The sequence below is a fragment of the Cheilinus undulatus genome, linkage group 11 (assembly GCF_018320785.1).
Source record: "Cheilinus undulatus linkage group 11, ASM1832078v1, whole genome shotgun sequence".
NCBI lineage: Eukaryota > Metazoa > Chordata > Actinopteri > Labriformes > Labridae > Cheilinus > Cheilinus undulatus.
In genome coordinates, this window is record NC_054875.1 from 35,694,575 (window position 1) to 35,717,658 (window position 23,084).

At 39.9% G+C, this 23,084-nt stretch overlaps 1 protein-coding gene across 5 annotated transcripts in view; it reads right to left on the bottom strand.

Annotated features, from left to right (window-relative positions):
• Positions 1 to 23,084, bottom strand: part of LOC121517311 (protein kinase C and casein kinase substrate in neurons protein 1-like) — a 116,162-nt gene that overhangs the window by 20,527 nt on the left and 72,551 nt on the right. For 4 of the 5 annotated variants that reach the window (XM_041799001.1, XM_041799004.1, XM_041799000.1 and 1 more), the window contains one exon: positions 3,744 to 3,873. In XM_041799001.1, coding sequence (XP_041654935.1) covers positions 3,744 to 3,803 — 60 coding nt within the window. In that variant the 5' untranslated portion in view covers positions 3,804 to 3,873. Of the gene's footprint in view, positions 1 to 3,743; positions 3,874 to 14,657; positions 14,849 to 23,084 lie in introns of those variants that run through there. The other variant, XM_041799003.1, reaches the window with a different exon arrangement.

A 23,084-nucleotide genomic window follows, 5' to 3' on the forward strand; every position in this document is an offset into this window, starting at 1 on the left:
TTAATCCTCTTGAGTGGTGTAATGCAGGCAGACAGATTCTCAGGGATGGATGACGACGTAGAGACAGAAATACAGAGAAACCTCAGACTGCGTGTGTGACTTCGATGTAAATGCATGCATTCATATGAACCGTCACACGGAGCATGTGCAGAGCGTGTGGTGATGTGTTTGTAGCTGCAGAGCTGCACTGTGATAGGTCCTGACAGGAGCATGTATGTGTGGATAGTGTTTGGAGATGAGGCCGCTGTGGGGAGGCAGTGAGACAGGTGTGTGACGGTATGTGTGTTGGCCTGTGTGGCAGACCGCAGAGTCACACCAACAACAACACACAGGTGGACAGATTCCACACACAGAAACATACACAGGCTCTTGATTTTCAATGGAATTGAGCAACAAGGTGGCTATTTTCTGAAGTGGTTGGACTCCTTACCCAATAATGCTACATAAAAGCATTTCTCCTTAGATAGAAAGACGTGATTTTCTGGCACTTATCAACCCTGATCTGAGCAGAGCTGTGCAGCGAGTATAGAGATGCTATGGGCAGGTGCATGTGGTGAAAGGCGTCCTCAGAGTGGCTGATGACTGAGTCTCTTTGTCCGTGTCTCTGTGGCTTAGAGCCATAACACAAAGAAGAGTCTGTACTGAGGGAATTCATTAACGCTAATTTGTTGGACACACACTCACTTTCTCAGCACAAGAGAGGATGGATGGGACTCATACGACGGTTGTATTTGTTGTGATGTGCTCTGTGATGACACAATTTACCACTAACATGATTTCTAATACAGAGGGAGAGAAACAGCCCATTAAAAAGGGGATGATTGTGTTGCAGCATGCTCACAGAGGCAGATTAAATCTCTAACACACCCTACATGCGCCTGTTGTGAGGAATTGCCATCTTAGTCATACATTTATTGCAGATCTGAGTGGTTCAATCAAATTAAAAGAGCTTGTTCACAGCAAGGAGACAACTATTGCAATTTCCTACTTTCTTCTTCACAAAGACATGCAAATGAGCCAAACCTTGCAGCTTATATTTGATGTAAAGTTCTTACAATGTTTTTATAGTTACAGTTTTTCCTGCCATGAATCAAATCGGCTTTATTAAAGTATAAGAATATAGTAGGGATTAAGCTTTTAAATGCATTTTACTGCATATTCCTCTCTGCAGACGGATTAATTTACCATTTTTTCCTGTTTTGTGTCACTTATTAATTATTTTTAATAATCTTAATGAAATGTAAAGCAAAGGCATGGATGTGCAGTTCAATACAATGGTTTAAGCCTTCAAGTGGTTTTCATTCTGTATCGTGTTGAACATAGACATTTTTTAATGTCTTTCTCCTTCAAAATACTCCCCTTCTGCATCAAAACACTGCAGCATTCAGGTGATGAAAGGAGTGCAGTCAGTCTTCTTCGGACAGTTGTCTCAGAACCTCTGTCATTCATTTCTTAATTTCTGACACAGACTCAAAACGAGTTCTTTTGAGAGCAGATTTGATCGTAGGAAAAAGAAAAAAATTACACAGTGCAAGATCAGGGCAATAAGAAGCATCATCAAGCACTGTGATTTGATTTGGAGCCAGAAACTGCTTTACAGAGTGCGCAGTGTGAGATGGACGCGTAACTGTGATGAAGAATGAAACCATTTTACCACAGTTGTGGTCTCTTAACCTTGCAAAGCAGTTAAATTTGCCAGACTCCATGTCTGTTATCAGGAAAATCCATCCTGAAAAGCTCCAATCTACATTGTTTGTGCCAAACTGAACACTGTTCGGACCAATCAACGTCAGGAGAACTAGGAGGTAGCTTTGGGCGGGGTTTAGTTGTACTAGCCAATTGCAATGGCTGCCTCCAGTGTGGTGATTAGATCGGATGTAGCTACTGTACAACATAGCATTAAGTTTTATCAGAACTGGACCACATTTCTGTATGAAACTAGAAAAGCACTTGGAGAGCGCAGACCTCCGCCATTAGCCCTATCGCTCAACAGTACAGAATCCTTTAAAAAAATTCCTGGATCCAGACGGTGATCCAGATCACTCCCAAAATTTAATCGGTTCTTCCCTATGCCATTTCTGACATTTCTTGAAAATGTCATCAAAATCCGTCCACAACTTTTTGAGTTATGTTGCTAACAAACAAACGAACAAACCCACCTGATCACATAACCTCCTTGGCGGAGGTAATAAAGACTAAAACAACACTTAAAGCTTTTCATGATAGAAAAGATGGTTTGCTGTTCTCCTGGTCTGCTTCAGCATGGGTTTGCAATTGTTGTGGAAAGTGGCAGTATAATCCAAACTAGACCATATTTTCCTTTGAAACAAGATCTAAGAGCCACACTGAAAGCTTGACTTTGCTGAGGAGAAGCGCATGCGTAGAACCTTACTTTGTCTTGTTGCTCTGATTGGCCCGTCAATGGAGGGTGAGAGGGTTGGAGCCTATTCCAGCTGTCATTGGGCGAGCGGCAGGGTACACCCTGGACTGATCGCCAGTCAATCGCAGGGCTGACATGTAGAAATGGACAACCTGATAAACTCACACTCACAGGCCAATTTAGAGTCACCAATTAACCTAATGAGCATGTTTTTCGTGGTGGGAGGAAGCCGGAGTACCTGGAGAGAACCCCCGCATGCACCGGGAGAACATGCAAGTTCCACACAGAAGGCCCTGACTGGGAAGCGAACCAAGCGACCTTCTTGCTGTGAGGCAACAGTGCTAACCCCTACACCACCGTGCAGCCCGAGAATAGAGAATAAAAATAAATTTCTCCGACTGTAGCATCAGGGTGCAGGCTGAGGGTCTGAATACTTTCTGAATGCACTGTGGCCAGATTGGGTTTGGGGCAATGGGCCAATCCTTAAGGCCATGGAGCTAAGTTTAATGCTATTCTGTCTTCATAACAAGCATGTTCTCTGTTACTCTCATCAGTGAGCTGATAGGTTTATGTGTTTCTATATAGAGCCAGCATAGTAGGGAGGGAAGCATGTCATGGTTGTGATGCAAACAACTTGTAGAACTACTTTCAATTTCTGCACAACACATGTACTTAAGAAGCGGCATCCGAACAACAAGCCTTGACAAATAAAGAAGGCAGATCGTTGCTTTGCATAGAGGAAGAAAATTATACGATGAGATGGATTTTGTTGGTTTACCAGAGAACCATGGTACAGGTTTGTAAAGGTGCTGTGCCTGGCTTCTACAAGAAGTTATGTTACTGATCTTTGCAGAGCTACTGGTTAAGACTTCCATTAATGACATGCATGGACTTGACTTCAACTGTTATTAAGGAGAAGCTTTATCTATTTTACTAAAGGTCATGACATTTGAGAGAAAAAAGTGTTGAGAGTGAAGAAGTGCACAACTTTGGCTGCTCGGCAAAAACAGTGCAGCTCAAAAATGGTTAAATGTGACAGCACAGGGCGAGTGATTATATTGGAAGTAGCAGACAAATTGTCGGGGAGATAAAAACGTAGTCTATTTGTATTTATTTATATCAATCTGTTTGACAAAGGGGGCAAAACCTGATACTGCCTTACACATTGATGATTTCCTGCCTCATCCTTACATTGGGGAATATAGGTTATTGATTTAATACTGGTGTCAGATCAATATTGGTATTAGCACCGGAGATCAGCATCAGAGCTCATATGAGCATCACTTGGCTCAAATGCTATGTGCCAACTGCATAAGTGCTTTAGAAAACCTGTAAAAAGATAAACATATTGGTGAGTGCATACCTCCCAGAAGCTGTCCATGGTGTCGTCAGCACCAACACATTCATCGTAGGAGCCAGACATTTTCCTGGATGTGGCAAAGCACTCTAATGACTAAACCTGTCCTCTGCAGCAGAGCTGGGTTCCTCATGCACTGAAAGAGACGAGGAGAACAATGTCAGACAGCTTTCTATTACTTACACAAACACAGAAACAAAGCAGCACAGTGGAGAGCGCGGCAAAACATTGTGAGGGGAAGCAATGGAGCGATTTTCCTCTGCATACTGGAGGCAACCTTTCAGTGTCGGGGTTTCTGTGTGAGACGTTTATAATAATAAGTTATAAATAGCCTTTTCCTCTCCGTGCATATAGCGCCGTGCCCTGAGGAATGAGAAGGGCCTTCTTATAGTGGCGTGTCCTAGAAAAAGAAGCCAGAGAGAGTGGAGCATCACCGCCATCACACAGTTATGACCCTGAATCCTTCCACAGAGCAGACACTCTTATGACATAACATATAGCAGAAATACTGCTGTTCACATACTTTGAGGTACAATACGTGGAATTTCCCCACTGGAATGCCTACATTCATAAAAAATGGCTCCGATGTTGTATCAGTTTTGTCACATCAAAGACTGCTACATAAGGGAGCTTCAACTTCTTCTAGAGGCTGCTGTTCTGTTGCTGTACCTCGTTCTTGTTCTGTGCTGCTTACTTGGGATAAACCACGATTATTTGGTTTAATTTCACCCCATCAACCCAACCCCGACCCTGGTAGCAGTGTGGCCCCACTAGACAAGTTGAGCTGGCCTTACTCTGCTTCTAATTGGCTAGGTCTTTGTGTGCTTTGGTTGGTTGGATAAAAACATCATGGTAAGCCAATCAGAGGCAGAGTAGGGGAGGTCATGTGGTTCACTGGGATATCCAGCAACTCAATTAAGACTGGTGGCACAAAATTCCATCAGCTTGTTTCCCTCAACATAATTTCCTATGATCCTGAACACTTGAAGCCAAGGAGCGGTTGTTTGGTGTCCGTGTGCAAACACAAAAGGGCAGATTTCAAATGTAACAAATGTGCAAGTGCACACTGTCAACTTGGAAAGTTAAAAGAATGCAAAATATAAAAGGAAACGGATTACCAGAAAAAATTAATTTACACTTACTGAAAAAATAGTATTTTCTAAGCAGGTACTTAGCTGCAAGGTTATAATAGTTAAGGGTTTTTCATGAAGTTTTATTTTTATTTGGTTTTAAATACCAGTTTAGTTTTTAATAGTTCATAGTGCTGGCTTTTTAGTTTATTTTAGTTTTTGTTTTGCAGAAACGCTTCATTTTAATTTAGTATTCATTCATTTAAGTGCTAGTTTATTTGTTTTTTTTGCAATATGGGTTACTTGTCAGGGGCCAGACCCAAAAGGGTTCTTCACTCTTCACTTCATTTATTCAATTTTGATGTTTGCATAGAACTCAACACGCTGTTGTGTAAAGTATTTCCAATCAAATTCAGGTGATTTCACACTCTTCAAGCTTGGGTGCCCATGTCAGTCAGTCTACTGCTGTCAAAGTATAAAAAACTGAGAAGATTTTATCTCTTATTTTATTCCAATATTTGTAAGCACATAATTAAGTTTCAGTTAGTTTTTTTTAAAGCTTATTTTTTATTTAGTTTCAGTTAACAAAGGGATTTTTACATTTAATTTTTAGTTGTTTTGTTGGTTTTAGTTAACTATAATAACCTTGCCTAGCTGTTTTAATTCATATCAACTCAATTTTACTTGTACATTTATGCTTGGTTAACTTAACTTTTTAAAGTTTTATAAATTCTGTTTAAATCCAACTTACCACAACATGTTAAAGTACTTTTCTTGCTGCTACATGTTTTTCATCTGATTTTATTTCTTTCCTATACTTATTTTGAAAATTCATGCCACTCAAGGAGGGGAAAATTAAGAGACTGAAAGCAACAATGGCTGTAAGGTGCCTACCAACCTAGAAGGTGCACTTCCACTATTTTCAGCACACCAACCATGCTTTACTGCAGTTGCTCCCTGCAGACAGGACTTGGGTAACTTCACCTAGGGTGCAAAAGTATCTAATGCCAAAGGAATTCTGGAAAAACTCTGGAGATTAAAGGATGGTTTTGAGTAGAATGACAAAAAACACAAAGTGTTAGTAAGAACTACGATTGTGTTTGGCAAACTTAGAAAAGTGTCGCTGAAAAAGTTGTTTTTGATTTTTTAAGTTAACACAACTCCATTTTTTAAACTTTTCTTTTACTTTTAGGGTCTTATGGTGCAGTTTATATCACAGGTCATTTATCCTTTTCTGGATGGATTTGCTAAAAGTATTGTGGGGCATGAACTAAGAGTTAATCCACTTCTGCTGGCACTACTACAACACTATCTAAAGTCTAAGAAGAGACCCACTGCTAAGCTCTGCCAACCTCTTCTTGCTTACTACTTGCTTTAAATCGAGGATTCTATTTTAAAACAGCATTTACAAATCAGGAAAAAAAAGCACTTTCCTTTTGTACACCCTAATAACCTAGTAATTTTGTAGTAATAATCATCAAGTAATTTATCAAGACTACGTCAGTAATTACCTATTAATAATTTCACATTTTACCCAGTAAGAACTCTGTGATGTTATGGAAGTATTTACCTTGTAATAATGCGTTAACTATCAAGTGATTCCTTAGAATATTGTGGTATTTCTCTGGTAATTAGATGGCATTTTACCAACTCGTTTTGAAATAAAATGAATATTTCCTATATAAGTTGCCTGAGGTAATTACAGGTCATTTCTGTATTTTGGCCCCCCAAGTTAAAGTAAATTCTTACTGAATTATTTTCAAGTAATTTTAAGGGTCAGGGTTAGAGCATGGTTAGTAGTTAGGGGTTAGGGTCAAGGTAAAATGTCACCTAATTACCCGAGAACTGCCACAATATTACAGGGAATTGCATTATTACTGAGTAAAAACATCCTTATTATACTATATTTCTGAGTTATTCTTGGTGGCTGATTATAAGGTTATTACCACCTCATTCTTAGAAATGGCTAAATACATGACATTACAGTCACTCTAACATTTCTGGGTAATTAGAGCTCACTAAAATAGAGTTACCCAGTAAACCAATGTTTTTGTGTCATGCATTGATTTATCATAATGAGGGAGAAAACTTACTACACTGCTATGCAAGAGGCTCACAGTGCGAAACAGATGAAGGCTAGTTTTAACAGCTTTCCTCCCTCTTTATGTAAAATTCACCCTCCATTTTTAACCAGTCCATATTTCAACTGGTGTGCACAGGACTTTTATATCCTGTAAGCATGACTAAATATTTGCTTTTGTTTCTTTTTGTCTGCTGTTTGTTTTTGCTCTTCTGAAAGTGTAATGAGTCTAGTTTGTCTTTCTCATTCTTTGTCTAACTTCCATAAAGGTCTTTTTTTTTTTTTTTTTTAACCAAAGTTGTGAAATATTCTTTACACATCCTGTTATTTTTCACAAAGAAAAGCGTTGTTTAGAGATTTTCTGGCTGAAGTCAGAGAAGAAAAAGACTGCAAGTGCAAAGCCTCAACAGACTAGAGGCAATTAGACTGAAACAGGATCAACAATCTATTTTTAAACCTAAATGTGTCCTTTAATAATGTGAAATAATGACCCATTACTTTGTAACCCCCACTGATTCCAGTTCCCTCTGGATTTCCTGCAGCGTTTAAGGTGATTTATATTTATTTGTTTGACATCTTGTCGATATCTTACCACCCTGGTTAAAGGAGAAGAGACGGCAGACGGCTATATTGGTATTGAGCTCTGTTTGAAGTCTAATCCATTTTGCTAACATGACTAATGGCTTTCTCTTGACAGAAAGGTCTTCATTACTCTGCAACTACCAACAAAGTAAAGAAGTCTTTACCTTGCACTGATATTAATGAGGCTGTGATGATAATGCTGCAGCTCTGTCATGCTTTCCTGGTCTTAAAAAATTGAATGCAATTGATTGGCATTCTTATCAAACTCTGCACACTGCCCAACAGTGCAAAACCAAAGTTTATTATAGCTTTAATTAAACTGAAAGGGTATTATAGAATATTCTGTTAGAGCATAGTGTAATAATTGATTCTCAGCATGCACAGTGCAAATTAAGTGTGTTGGATAGAGGTCATTGTAGTCAAAGGATGACTCGTCATGGCCGTCTCAGCTAATATGCTGCATCTGCACTTTCCAGTCTGATCCATCACAAGGAGTATTTCACGAGCAGCGCCCTCCATGCTTCATCTGTCGACTTCCCTTCACAGTCAAGTGCAAATTCATTCCTGCACTATCCATCCCCCCTGGAATGACTCATGGAAATGACTTCCTGCTCTAGGCCCAGCTTGAACCAGCCTGACCTCACTTTCCTTATACGCAGTATAACAACATAATTGTCCTTCATAAAAAATGATGTTCTGGAAGTACAAGGTCAGGTTTTGGAGGCAGAATATTTTAGTGGCAGCTCCTGCAATATAAAATGTTTTTTTTTTTTTTTCACAGGGGATGTACTCATCAAAACGTTATCAGGGGAACAATTGTACCCGGCGTTATTGTTTCTGTTCTCAGCAGCAGAACAGGCAATCTATTCTCGCTCAGTCAGTGTTTCTACATCCACTGATTTAGCCAAGCTGTGTGTTATCAAAAGGCCTTTGACACAAGCATCACACCAGTCTGTGGGGTCTACGACACTCAAGGCTTTCAGACAACAGCTATTGAAGTAATCGCACAGTACAAACTACCAAAATAACGATTTTATGATTTAGCAAATTCAACTTCAGTGTCTGACTCAGAGACAACTTGAGCCTCTCAGCTGCAAAGGGGTCAACAGCGAAGCGGTCTCCTTGCAATTCATCCATTTTTCTGAAAAGAGGGAATCATAACTCAGAAATAAAAGCTGCCTATTCGCCCTTCTCTTCCTCAATACCAGTTTGCTTTGCAACCTTTCAATTTATTAGAAAAAAAGCTTCATAGTTAAATTTGAAAAGGTGCCATTGCTTGGCCTGTGGTGTACACACCCTGCTACTCCTTTAATAGATGAGTGGCAAAGAATTAGATAGGACAAACTCAAAGGTGACTCCTTCTTAGACAAAGGGACACATCCATTACAAGCGGGGCCATCTTTATAAAAAAAAAGCCTATACGAGTGCCGCCTTCTCCTGGTATTCAGATCATCATGAAGCTGTATTTTCCTGAGAACTCTGAGTTCAAATTAAGGTTTGAATTTAGGTTTGTACAAAATACGCTTTCTCTAGCCTTGTGCCCTCCGTCATAAAAGTCACTGCTGTAAATGTCAGCGTGGATCAACCCATGCAATCATTTTTCTATTTTACCCACTGACATTTTCAGTCCAAATTAGATAAATGGATGTTTTTTTCTAGTATATACAAGTCCATGTGCATTGATAGAATGGTTGCAAGATGTGCTAAGGGTGTAGACATGATCTGAAGTATACAACATGCAAAGGTGATTTTCACAAGATAGATAAGATAATTCAAGATAGTTGATTACTGCAATTGTGTATATGAAGTGAGATATTTAACCACAGAGAGCCTTCTTACAGTATTTAAGTTACAGTGAATAGGTTAAGCACTTACAGCATTTGAGTAAGGTAAATAGATTAAATTAATGCATTGTGGTTTTTACCACAGTGAGCTTTTTACAGTATCTGAGTAACAGTTAAGAAGTTATAGTGCAGGATAATGTTACATTATGCAGGGCTAATGTGCCGGTTAAATGAAAGCTCTATTTTCTGTTTTCTGGCACTCCATGACTGTTGAGTGGTCATCAGAATAACTCTGTGACCGTTAAAGGTCACATATTATGCAAAAATACACTTTTCAGGCTTTTCTAGCAAAATATGTGCCCCTGGTCTGTACCCCCAAGAATCAGAATCAGATCAGGCTGTTCTAAGATTTCCCCTTATGATGTCATATGGGGAGTTAGCACCACCCCCAGGTTTTGTTGGTCCTCCACACTTGGAAAAAAGTTCTGCCATCCTCTCCTGATTGTCAGGAGAGCCACATCCATCAAGCAACATCCATTTCCTGAGAGGGGTGTAGTCAGGGGTGGAGTCAGACAGCTCATTTGCATTTAAAGCCACAGACACAGAAACAGCTTGTTCTGAGCAGGGCTGAAATAGAGGGTTTTTTAGACATGCAAAAATCCTCTGCTGGAGTGTTTTTCAGCAACAAGCTTCAGAGGTATGTTTTAGGGACCTCTGAGACCAATATAAACTTGTCTTAAAGTGATAAAATGTGTGACCTTTAGGTGGTCATCAGAGAAACTACGTGACTGTTCAGTGTTTTATATTGTGTTTAAAGTGCTGTTTTTATATGAATTAGGTTCCTAGTGGATACATAAAGTGTTCTGAATTTATTTGAACAGAATATGATAGGGCACATTCTCCTCACTAGTTCAGATAATTTCATTCAAGATATAGAGTACAAAAAGAGAGTGCTGGATTTGCTTGTATGAAAAAAATAAAATCTATAAAAGGCAAATTAGACTTTTTAAGCATTTTTAAAATATATATTTGGTCTAACTTAGTAAATGTCATTTCCAGATTAATTTACAAATTATAAGCAATAATACTTCATTTTTCTGCATCACAAGTTGTGACATGTTTGATGACTCACAAGTGGCAGAGTCTATGGAATCCAGTTATTTGCCACATATGGGACCAAAAGTTGCTATGTGTTAATCTAAATTGTCATCTTTGCTGCTTTCCTCTGTGTGGCATTCAAAGACAAAGAAATGTAATATTAGCAGTTTTATTTAGAAAGTCAGGAGTAGAACAGGCCATCTTTTGATGTCCATGTTGACTTTGCCTCAAAATGAAGCCCCATACGGTCACTGAAAGGCCAAGTCAGCTGTGATGTCATCAATTTGATGGCCGAGTACCCTGCCTTAAGACTGCCATATTGGTATCTGAAGTCCCAGTTAACATAGGAGGGTGGTGCTGAAGTTGGCTATCTTGAAGCTATCAAAGCTTAACAGTCTGTGCCCTTGGCTAATTAATTAGCATCTACAGCAGAGTACTATCAAACTGGTTACCAGAACAAGATAATATTATTAAACAATCAGACTAAAGACGGTAGGCAATTTTGTCCAAATTAGCTGTCTCACTCGTCTGTCTCCACCAGGGAGAGAACAGCAAGAGAACGTCATCAACTAACACAGTGGTCACTGAGGTTCAACAATAAGCGAAAGCCAAACATAGCCCTGGTTAATATGCACTGAGCTTCCAAAACTACTCAACTTAACACTCACCATCAAACTAACACCGTATCTAAGTGTAGACTCAAAAACGTGCTAATAACTGCTTGCATAAAATACAGCATATGAGGTTCTCACTCACCATGAAGCTGGAGCACAGACTGTTAGTGGACTATTACTACTACAATGAACTGCACAGAAAGCTGCAATATTTGTCTAAAATTTACATTCAAAACTCCTAAAGGCACCAGCAAACATGGCCAAGAGGTGAAGTTCAGGGACTGTGCTACCTGTGTTGATGCCTGGCAAACAGCTAGCAGCACCTAACTGCTGCTGAAAGAAACCATCCCCATGACTATGCAGGATTTAAGCGTCAATATGATCTAAAAGCGGGGAATTTCATAATAATTCACAGCCTTGCATTTGTCTGGAATAGAAATATTAACAACAGAATCTGAGCTGTTATGATGTACCAAGCTGTTAGCATACTCAGTTTTTTTTCTTTTAAAGATTTATTTTTGGGCTTTTTCATGCCTTTATTTGACAGAGGATAGATTCGGAAACAGGGAAGAGAGTGGGGAGGGACATGCAGTGGAGGGCCACAGGCTGGATTCGAACCCGGGCCGCCTGCGCACATCGGTAGCGTCTTAAACCACTTGACCATCTGCGCTCCCAGCATACTCACTTTTAATGTAAATTTAGAAAATTCAATATTTTCTTTCTTTTTGGTGTTTTAAGTCGTTGTAATTAAGAAAATCCAATAAACTATCATGAATTAAATGTGTCCAGATGTTCCAGAAACTTAAAAGACATCAAAAAGGGGAAATTCTACAGGAACCTCCATCTATATTTCAGGTTAAAACAAGCAGTGTATCCCTAATCACATACTCTGTATTAAATACTTTGAGTACTTAAGTGCACAAAGTTAGATAAAATTGATAAGTTTACTAAAATGCAGTATACTACTGGTGCACTCCAAAACACCCAGACCACTCATCTGAGACACCATATAGCTCAGGAAGGGAGTGCCATAACTTGCAGGTACAACATATCTCCAGTTTTTTTTTTTTGTTTTTTTTTTTTTAATTAAGCTTTTTTCATAAACAAAGTCTGGTGGTTACATTCATGAAATAACCAAACTGCAAACATTAAAGATTAAGAAACATTTCATAAATTAAACAGAGAGAAAAGTCAGAGGTATAATCCGGGAATAAATTATGTGTAGACCTGTTTAGAAGTAGTTACACAACCCACAGCTTGCTTTAGCTTTGCAACCTTCAGCTAAGGCTAACATAGCTATGAATTCTACCATTACCATTTCTTGTGTTACATGTTTCTGTGTTAACACAAGAAGGGGCATTATTCATTTTTAAAAGCAACTTGTTTTTAGAACCCATGGCTGCCACCAGACAGAAGCTAATGATTACAATCAATCACTTCCTTGCTAACATTAGCCTTAGCTAAAGTCCGTTATTGGCTTACTTTCTCAGCTGTGGAGGTTACAGCTGTTATATGAAACCTTTCTCTCAGTCAGACAAAACTGAGGGGAGATGCTAGCCACCTTTAAAAGTACCCAACAAAGAGAGGAGCATGGCACTGATTATAACAGTTAATGAAAAGGTCACACAGTTACCAAACTGACCTCTGATAAGGAATTAAAGCCTGCTGAACCTTGACAATACTCAACAATACTCCTTTCTAGTGGACATACAGTATTGAGAAAAAATAACTTTTTAAAATATGTATTGAGTTAGGTATACACTCATTTACTTTCCACTGTACAATCCGATGTAGGGAATGATTGCAGCTAGCTAGCTGCTAGCTGCAATCATTCCCAAATTGCTGCATTTTTTCTGTTGTTTCTTTAAATATGTATTCCACAGAATCTAGGGATTACTGGTGTCAAATTAACCTGTCAGAAAGTGCAACTTAAAGTCACTTCTAAGCTGATAGCTTAACAAAAAGACTGCAAAGAAACATCTTGCACGGACAGAATAAAAGCTAGCCCACTAAATCTTAACAAATAACCTTCTCTTAGGCCAGAGTTAAAAAGGCAGAGTTTTAAAAAAGTTCAACCACAAGAAGTGTTAATTTTTCTATTCTTTCAACCAAGCTACACTCAGAGAACCTACACATTTAGTGATATTATTTTTCACATTATACAATTCTGAACTGTTCTTTAAATATCATTCATCTTGGTTATATTTAAGGGTGCAGTGTGTAGTATTTAGCATAGTAGCACTTAGTGGACAAACTCTGTAGAAAAAAACACATATTGTACACAGATAGGCCTATCTAAATGAGTGTTTAATCACCTGAATATATAAAACGGTTTTATTTTCATTAACTAAGAATAAGCCTTTTCTCCACGGAGTCTGCCATCTTGGATTTTTCCATCTTGCATGTTTCTATATTTCTACAGAGGAGAGCAATTTTTTTTTTCTTTTTTAAAATTCCGTTGGCTGCAATGGTTACTACAAGAAGTGAACATGGCAATTTAGGATTTGGCTGATGTTGCCAATATTCCTGTTTTACATTGCAGCTTTAACATTGAAGAGTATATATTTGGCATTGAGATGGGATTAGCATGTGTTTTGTAATCTATCTTACATGTGTAAGCAGGGGGACACAATGTGCAGAGTCTAAACTTGCAATGATATGAAAAGACCTTTATGGCTCATGTAGACCTTTTTGTTTTACCACAAACATCCAAAAGCATATTTACTGCCTTAATGCAAATCGGTGAAAATGGTTGGGGTCTCCCACTGAGCATACAGCTTTTGCAGCATGAACATTAAAGGCCACATTACAAAAACTCAACTGGGTGATGCAAGAAGATGCATGCAGCTAAGCAGCCCTAAAGTAGCATGTCTTAATCTTAGCAACATGCTAACACCAATGGACCAGCTTCCTGTCAATCACTCAAGTCCTCCTATTAGCTTCTGCATCCGTGACTACAACACCTAGCAACATGAAAGCCAGTTAAAGCTGCGGCATGATGCCAGAATCCAAGATCATAACGAAAAACGATGTGTCCAGAGTAAGTTCAAGCCATCTCTCACACTTGAGACTTGATGATGATAAGAAGGCCTCAGGATTAACGCGATAATTCCTGGAGAGTGGACAAATGTGTGATTCAGCATTAAAGTCAGCTTTAGCTCACAACTAAAGAAAGGAAAAACATCAAAGAGAAATTTCACGTCTAAGTCCTTTGTGGGTGACTGTCATGTGTCCCCCTGGGTTAGAAAAGGGTGGGGGTTAGGGAGTGGTTAGCATTGTAGAGAAAGGCTTATACCACTGTTATTGAGGTTAATCCACCTCAGTGGCTGCGGACACACTTCCTTTTCTCCAGTGTATTTACTGGTGAGGAATGACAGAATAATACTGGTACTAGCAAATACATTTGAATGAAAAGAGACAAAAAGGCCTGTACACAATGCAAAGACACAACTGAAATGTTACAACACATGAGCAAACTATCAAAATTAAAGTTGCTCTCTACTCAGAAGTGTCTTTTCAGTGTGAAGCTCACTCACTTGCAGCCATCAAAGCCGTTATAAAGTGATTTTAAGCCTTTAGGAGTCTGTTGTGATTGCAGAGGCAGTTTTGCTGTCTAAAGCTGTCAAAACAAGAAAACTCAAACTTTTGCACATTTCTAAGTTAACTCAACATTGTTGTGCATGTTCACTCACCATGTTTGATTCCATAACTGCAAGAAAAACAATCCAGGAACTTGAAACCAAACAAAAACTCTTCAAAGCAACAGACTCCTTGTCGATGCACAAATTTGTAGTCCAAGTACGTTCTTTTGATTTTAAATATGTTATTTTTGCAGCTTTGACCTCTGTGGCCAAAGTGAACCCAGCGAGGACGATAAGTCTGACAGAACCAGTGTGTCTCAGAGGCTGAGGGATAATCCTGCAGTGTGCCACTTGAATAGCTTTAGAGGGGGAGGGTGCTAACTGGGGAGAAGAGCAAAGACGCGGATAGGACGGCTGAGATACTGAGAGGCAAAGTTGGGAGAAAGAGGTGTAATGCATTAATTCACCCGTGATCAACACATTATTTTCAGCTGTAAATCTCTTGTTTCTGCACAGAAGGCACATGCGTTTTGGTGTGTGGGACTTTGATGGATTAGGACTTTCATATTCTAATCACAACTTTTCTCACTGGGCAAAAACTCACTGCACTGCACTCCTGTGACAGCAGCGTGACAGTAAATGCTGCAGGTACTCACTGAACATGAAAGCTTTAAAGTTAAAAGGTCCCTCTGATCTAGAGGAGACAAATGTCCACTGCCACAGTCACAAGGTCCAGTGTTGACAAGCCATTTAAAGCACTGAATGGGACCCACAACAAACATGTAAGCTCGTTACAGTAAGAAGATTTCAGAGAGATGAACTAACTTTACTCCAGCACACTATCAAGCTCACTTTGTCCTGGCTTATTAGATAACATACCTGTAGAATTAACAATGAGTGCTCCTCTAATATGGATATGGAATTGTTTGCTGAAAAGCTGAATTTATGACATTAGGGACATAAAGCGCCTATAAAATGTATTCAACTTCTGGGTTGTTTTGTCAAAGTGAAAACAGATATCTACAAATTAATGCCAGACAAGCAAAAATATGTAATGTGAAATAAGTGATTGCATAAATATTAACCCCCTTTAAGGTGACTGACCTAATTCAATAAAGGTCCAGCCAATTGATGCTAATCGTCTCACAATTTGTAAAATGGGGATCACCTGAGTGCAGTGAATGTAGTATAAAGACACCTGTGTCTGGAAGGTCCAGTCACTGGTTAATCAGTATTCCTGGCTACCATTACACCATGAAGACAAAGACACTCCAAGCAATCAGCAGTCGGGGATGAAAACGAAAGGCACTGAGCAACCCCCCAGAGCTGTTAATTCCATCATCAAGAAATGGAAGGAATATGGCACGTGTGAATCTGCCTAGATCAGGCTGTCCTCAATCCACCCTTATTCAGTCTGCAAAAAAACTTTGGCTTGGGATAAGATTTATCTTCCAGGAAATCAGTGCAAGCTGCACAAAGATGGTCTAAAGTGGCAGAGTCAAAGCCCTGACCTCAGAGAATTTGTGGCTGGACTTGAAAAGAGCTGATCCCCTGTGCAACCTGACAGAGCTTGAGCAGTTTGCAAAGAAGAATGGAGTAAAGTTGGAGCGTCCAGATGTGCACGCCTGATTGAGACCTATCCACACAGTGCTGTGATTGCAGCCAAAAGTGCATCTGCTAAATACTTACTCAAAGGGAACATTTGTGCAATCACTAATTTCACATTACATATTTTGTTGCTTTTGCTTTGTAGAAATCTGTTTTCATTTTGACATTAAAGAGGGATTTTTTTGTCAAAAGAGCTACATTTTAAATCAATAAAAGGGTAAAAAATCAAAGGGGGTGAATACTTTTTTATGGGCGCTGTGTATATATTTTCCTGAATTGTTCTTGCATAACATCGCTACTTGTAAGCTTTGCGTTTCTTCTTTTAAAAATGAATTTATATGAAAAGACAGCTTGGTTTGCATTCAGGTGCTACGTTCTGTTTCCTTCCACCCCAAGTGTCAAAATTAAAGTGGCCTGTCAAGCCCCCCAGCTGTTGCTCTGATAAACACTTGTTGGTTTACGATGCATTCTGATTAATGTGGATTCTATTTGATATGCGTGGCATGCTCTTGCCTCGTAAAAAGGACACGCACAAGGAGAGACAGAGCGAGGCCTTTCCATTTAGACACAAGGACGGAGAAACAGCGGTGAAAAGGGTAAAAGGACATGATGAAGATTGAGATGGAGGCTCAGGGAGGGACGTGACAGGACAGAGCTGAGAGAGAGGAGGAGAGCAGGAGCAGCAGCAGCAGCAAGCTCAGGATGTTACATGTAGCATGTCAGACAGCCAGACTGTTCTAGAGTGGTATGCAGAGAGCCACAGGGGCAGGACAGCAGCTGAACACATCAGGACAGAGATGTGATTCATCTCATGGTGCAGGCTGTTGGATGTTGCCAGGAGACAGAGCGGCCTTGTGCAGACTTCACACAGGCCGTCATTAAGCTGGACATGTGACCGATGTTGTGGACAGGAGCAAGAAGGACGCTTCATACAACAACACAAGATCTAAAGGCACACTGAACAACAAAAGAGAGGAAGAGAGGACTGAGGAGAAGCTAGTCAAAAAAGCTGAAGACACCAGAGAGTAAATAAGAGATGTAAGAGGTAAAGGAAAAGCAGTGATGGCGGAGGGTGAGGGCGTTCTTGTTTATCAGCTCAACGTGTTGTTCAGTGAGCCCTCTTCACTGTTCGCTGGGGCATAGAGAAGCAGAGTCAAATCTGAACTGACATGTTGATCCAGACGGGGAGTCCGCTACTGAATTTAGGAAAGAAAATAAACAGCCTTTCTCTTTTGCCTTTCCTCCATTAGCTAAAGACTAGCTGTGCCAACAGAGGAAAGCCCCTGAAACAACTTTAGACGTACACAGATTTTATTTTGATGAGCATAATAAGCAAAAAGTTGGAGGAAGAAATGAAGATTAATGTGCTGCTCATGAGCTCTGTGACATTTTTATTTAAGCACGATGCCTCTGTTAGCCAAATGCTAACACATTTTAGCTGAGCAGATAAGCATGCTCATATGTGCCAAGTTCCTCTGAGCAGTGAGCACAGCTGAGGCTGATGGGAGTTTGAGTTCTGGAGGGATATGGCTACAAGCTTTAATATTTAATAGCCTTTATTCCTGTTGTTTCTTGATAAGTTCCTGGACTTTCCATCTTTATTAGAGCGATAAAGGCTATATCTTGATATTTTTGAAGTTGGGTTGTATGATGTACTTGGCAATAGCAGTGGCATTAGCCTGCAATAATTTTAGTGGGCCCTGCCCCTTTATGAGGACACACTAGGCTTTACAGTGTAATAGATGGGTACATATTCTCCATGCTATTTAGCAAGTTTCAGGCAAAAATTGACAAAAAAACAAAGTTGGCCAAAACATATGCTGTATTAAACATTTTTTGAGTATTTTATTTTGCACACAGAAAGCCTCTTGTATTTTGCACTATTTTGCAATGTAAGCTTCAGCTATGTGCTCCTTCACCCCAGCATATCGTAATCACCTGATCAGTAGTTTCGGTCTGCAGCTTCGACGGAGACAACAACAGCAAACTAATCTGAAACAAAACTAAATGAGCAAATAAGACTTGAATAACAATGACGTGCTATTTACTGTGGATATAAGGATACTTTTATGAGCCAGAGCACACCAAGGAACAACTTCTACAGATGGAGACTCAGCAGAAAGAAAGCGAGAGAAGAGAAACAGTGAAAACGGGAGCACAAGTTCCTTAGTTCCATGTTGGTATAGGTGTGAAAACTGTGAGTTTGTGCCCACCATCTAATGCTGTCACGATTGGACCTTCACAACATTTCTTCAGAATTTTTCTGTTAAAAGTAAAGAGGCTCACATAAGCCTACAGCCTGCATCACTGCCTATCCAGAGTTCCCTGCCTTACTGCACACCGGTGTTTTATGGGCCATCTTCAACTTTCTGAAGATGAAGTGGAGAAACCAACCTCGGCCAGAGGAGCTGAATTGGAATTTGTCATCCAAGTAAGTTTATAGCTGTCCTTTTATTCTTCTAATGGCTGATAACAAGAAAAGCTACAGCTGTCATGTTATGTTTACCCTCTGAAAACAATGTGTCAGCTGTTTAAGTAAAAAAATGAGCTGAAATAAGTTTTAGTTTTAGTTTTAATATGCCGTACGTGTGAGCCAGCATTGTTTTTTGGCCCACTTTTACCTAAAACTCGCTATATTACACGTAGAAATTGTACCCATCTACTAATCTGTATAGCCTAGCTTCCTTACCATGATGACAAGTGAGTCTTCTTAAAGGGGCAACACTCACTAAAATCACTGGAGGCTAATCCCACTACTTTTGCCAAGTACCTCACAAGACCCAAGACTTCAAAAATACAGAAGTATCCCTTCAAGAGAGACAAGAACCATGGGGGGAGAGAGTGGAAAACTTGCACCAAAATGCAGCACAATCAGGATTTGAACCTGTGAACCATACATCAGGGACTGTAGCCTCTGCATGTAGGTGTCTGCTCTACTGACTGAGCCAAACTAGCACCAATGGCTTCAGTTTCTCACCAGAAGACATCATGATTTAACACAAAACTCATAATGATCAATTCTAACCAAGGAAAGACCAAATTTCAAGGCAACTCCTATAGTAGGTTTTGATGTATTTCCTAACAAAGCATCACAACAGATATTAAACTGCTTACAGAACTACCAGAGGCTCAATAAAATCAATCGAATGGATCCTCTTAGGACCATGAATGTTTGTCCAGCATTTTTGCGAGTTAATAAAACAGATACTGAGGTTACTTCTTGGGTATCTTGATACTTTAACACACTGGTCCCACGATAAAAGCAGTCAGAGTATCACATAAGTCAGTAGGAGTAATCCTGCTTGAACAATGATTTTCAACAGTTCTGCATGCTCCCAACTTCATGTGAGGGATTTTACTGAATGCTACAGTATTACCTGCAATTTCCACCTATGCGACGCAGGTTTGCTCCAACTGAGGGCAAGCGACCTCGTCTGCTAGAAGCGTGTCTAGTGCGCTGTGCCACGCAGCTCTGATCAGTGGGCAGAGACCACGGGAGAACTGTGAGTTTACACAGGCATAGTGTGTCAACAGCAGACTATTTTACCTTTAGGGGTTAATTTATCATCCATTCCTGTATAAGTCCATGATCTTATTGCCTCTGCCATTCGGTGAGTAAATTAGGAAGTTAAAAGGTTAACGCTTGCTTAAAGGATCTGTGGTTTTATGTAAAATTCTGTGGCTAAATTATTCCGTTTAGCAGCAGCCGGCACTGAAAATAGACCTGCAGCATATCTCAAACGAAGCACAGTGGAGTGACGCTCCAGGGATGCGCCGCTGCCGGACTGGAGCATGGGCAGTGGAATTGCTCTGAGAGACTAGAGAGGGAGCAATGTGCATCACGGTACGATTCGCCGGCGTATCACAGCGCGGTCACTGTATGTGGAACCTGGAGGTTAGGAAAAGGGGAATGGTAATATACTAGAACTGCAATGTAAAAACATTTAAACATCACAAATTACCAATGCCACGATACTTAAAGCTCCAGTGTGGAAGTTTAGAATAGTTATGGAGCAGACTGAAATTACCACTGATACTTTTTTATGTCCTATGAAAGCAAATAAGATGATTAGAATAATAATGACTAGTTCTGTAGTTGTTCTCAATGCCTAAGACTACTGCCACAAAGTGGATGTCAGATTAACCAATTTACTTTTTTCCACTTGTAAAGATTCAGGGTGAACAACACATTTGAACTGACATAAGCGCTGATGTAACTACTGGTAGTGCAACCAGTGCAGTGCACAGAGGCCAGCGTGCTCTGGAGGTCAACGGCCAGTTTAGAAGTTTACGTAGTATTTTAGCCTGGCACAACTAAGCCCATGAATGCCCCTGAAGTTGGCTTATGTAGCCAATATTATAATTTTCTCGAGTCTTTGACACAACTTGAATTAAACCAATGATAACATCAGCTCTATATCCCTTAAAAGCCAGGTGTGCTGGCAGGCAGGTGGGTTAACAGCATGTTTTTGTGTCTATTCTTTGATATACCAGGCTTTGGCCCTGCCCATGTATTTTTTCTCATTTCATTGTTGCACTGAACAGAAAGCGAAAACACAGGACACTGTATAAATATGTGGTTCACACATGTAAGATATATCCACGGAAACAATCCCACCTCACAAACAATCAGAGACAGTGACAATTACACAAAAGCATATTCAGTAATTAATAAGACCCTACAATGACAGTGTCAGACAGATCTACTGTAATGTCTGTTAAGATCAGAGGAAGGTTGTAAACTCATGCTGCTGGACTCATACATTCTGTCAATGAGAGCATGATGGAGGGAGATCTTAAGCAGGAATGTTAAAGCACCACTGGGGAGAAGCAGCGGGGTAAGCAGAGCCCTTTAAATAAGTAGGTTGTTTGTACAAGTTTGTGTGTAACAGTGCTGTGCAAAACTTAAAAAGGCCGCAGGAGAGATAGAATGCATCTTTTTTTAAGTCAGTCTGTCTTGCTTTACGTGGTTGTGAGTACAAATTTTGGCCTTAGTCTGCTGTTTTCCATGGTTGAAACCCTCAAAGCAAAAGAGTGAGTGCATCTCCTTGAAAAAAGGGGCAGGGCCAGAAACCATATTTGCACCAGGGCCCAGAGCAAGTATGTAGTGTTGCTGGTCACAAGACAGCAGGATGATTTTTAGATCTCTCTCATTTTCCCACTGGAATTTAAAGACTTTAATCGATAGGAACACTTCCCTATTAATGTGCCGTTACTTTAGAATGATCATGTCTTTTTGTGGTTGAAAACCTTTTCTAAAATCCTCTCTTCCTGATAAAAATGGCTCTATTTATCTTCCAGATACTGCAACACAGCAACAAGTCCACAGAGTCCACGGATGCCTTCGCCTGTGCAAGCTGTGTGGGTCAAGATTTCAAGCAAACAAGCGCAGGATGACTCAGCTATCTGATGGTGAACGTCTCCGCTGCAACAGAGTCAAGTTTCAGCATCATTGTTTGTTCCTCGGTGGGTGGGTGGGAGAGATTTCCCTTCTCTTTTTGTCTGTTTACATCAAAATATTTTTTAAGAGTGTGATTCATCCAGGTGTGCTTTTGCTCTGCTCCCGCAACAATAGAACACAGAATAATTCAGCAGCACTGGGATGTAAATAATAAAAAGACACCGGACGCATTAATATTATATTGATTCCTGCTGGGGGAAATGTTCTCTCTCTCTTCCCAAACACCCGGTACAGATCAGCGGTCATGGTCAGCTACAGGTCACGTATGATGCGTCATCCAGCCTGATCTGACATCAAATAAAATATTTGTTCTTCTATCCAATCTCCAATACCTTGTTTGATTCAAGGACCATCCAATGTCACCAGAGATGTGCTTAGAGTCAGGTGTGATGAAACGCTGTCAAAGAGTCAAAAAGTAGAAGGTCAAAAAGTGTTTTCAATTACTCATATAATAAAAATAGTCTATTCAGGCATAACTGTTATTTTAGCAACAGTAAATGCTGATTATAACATGGTGACATACTCAAAATGACTCATTATTAGTAGGGGTCCTTGATAAGCTGGTAATATTTGTTAATGAGCACAAACACAAAATACCATGTTGTGTACGGGACTACCGGTGTTTCTGCAGCCAGCCTCAAGTGGACACTCGCCATAATGTAATTTTTTTCACTTGAGGGCCATGCTGATCCAGAGATGTTGGCTTTTATCTGTTAGTATGTTTTACTGCAAAAACTTTCTTTTCCTTGTTAACATGCCACCCTTTCCACCTTGAAAACTTTCTTGACTAGTTTTTTCAACTTCACTGCATTTCCAGTCAGGTTTTTAATTGAAATTTAAAATAAAATAAAATCATTTCCCACACATTGAGCCAACCAGTTTGCATAGCTAGAACTAAAATATCAGTCTTGATGTACAGAGAGTCCAACCTATTAACTGGGTAAAACTCCTGAGACATCACAGGGATGAGACCTGGCAGTTCACTTCAAACAGTTCCTTCCTCTTACTTTGGTCTCTACTCGGCTCTCACTTCGCCTCTCTACCTCATCGTGACCTCAGATGTCTTCTTGCACAAGTAAAATGTTCTCTTGATGGTTGTTTGGAGTGCTGCAACAGCTCTGAAACACAATCTAAGACAGAAAGTAATTTAATAGTAGTCATTCCTGCTTTAAGTAGCAACAGGAGGCAGAAAAACATCATCTAATGAGCCACTCAGGCAGATCAATCAATGAGCCACAGCCCTGATGACATGACTCACTGTCTCGCTAACCTTGTTTACAACTATAACTACAAATTAAGAACTGTGCAGACGTGATTTGAAGTATCTCTTTAGGACTGCTGTCTTTTTCATTTGGAACATGTCAATGAGGCTACTTGCTGCTTGAGGAATTTCTGCTCTTGGATGGCCGTGAAACTCTCTCAATGAGCTATGACAACAAAAACTACTCCACTATGTAGTCTTCTGAGTT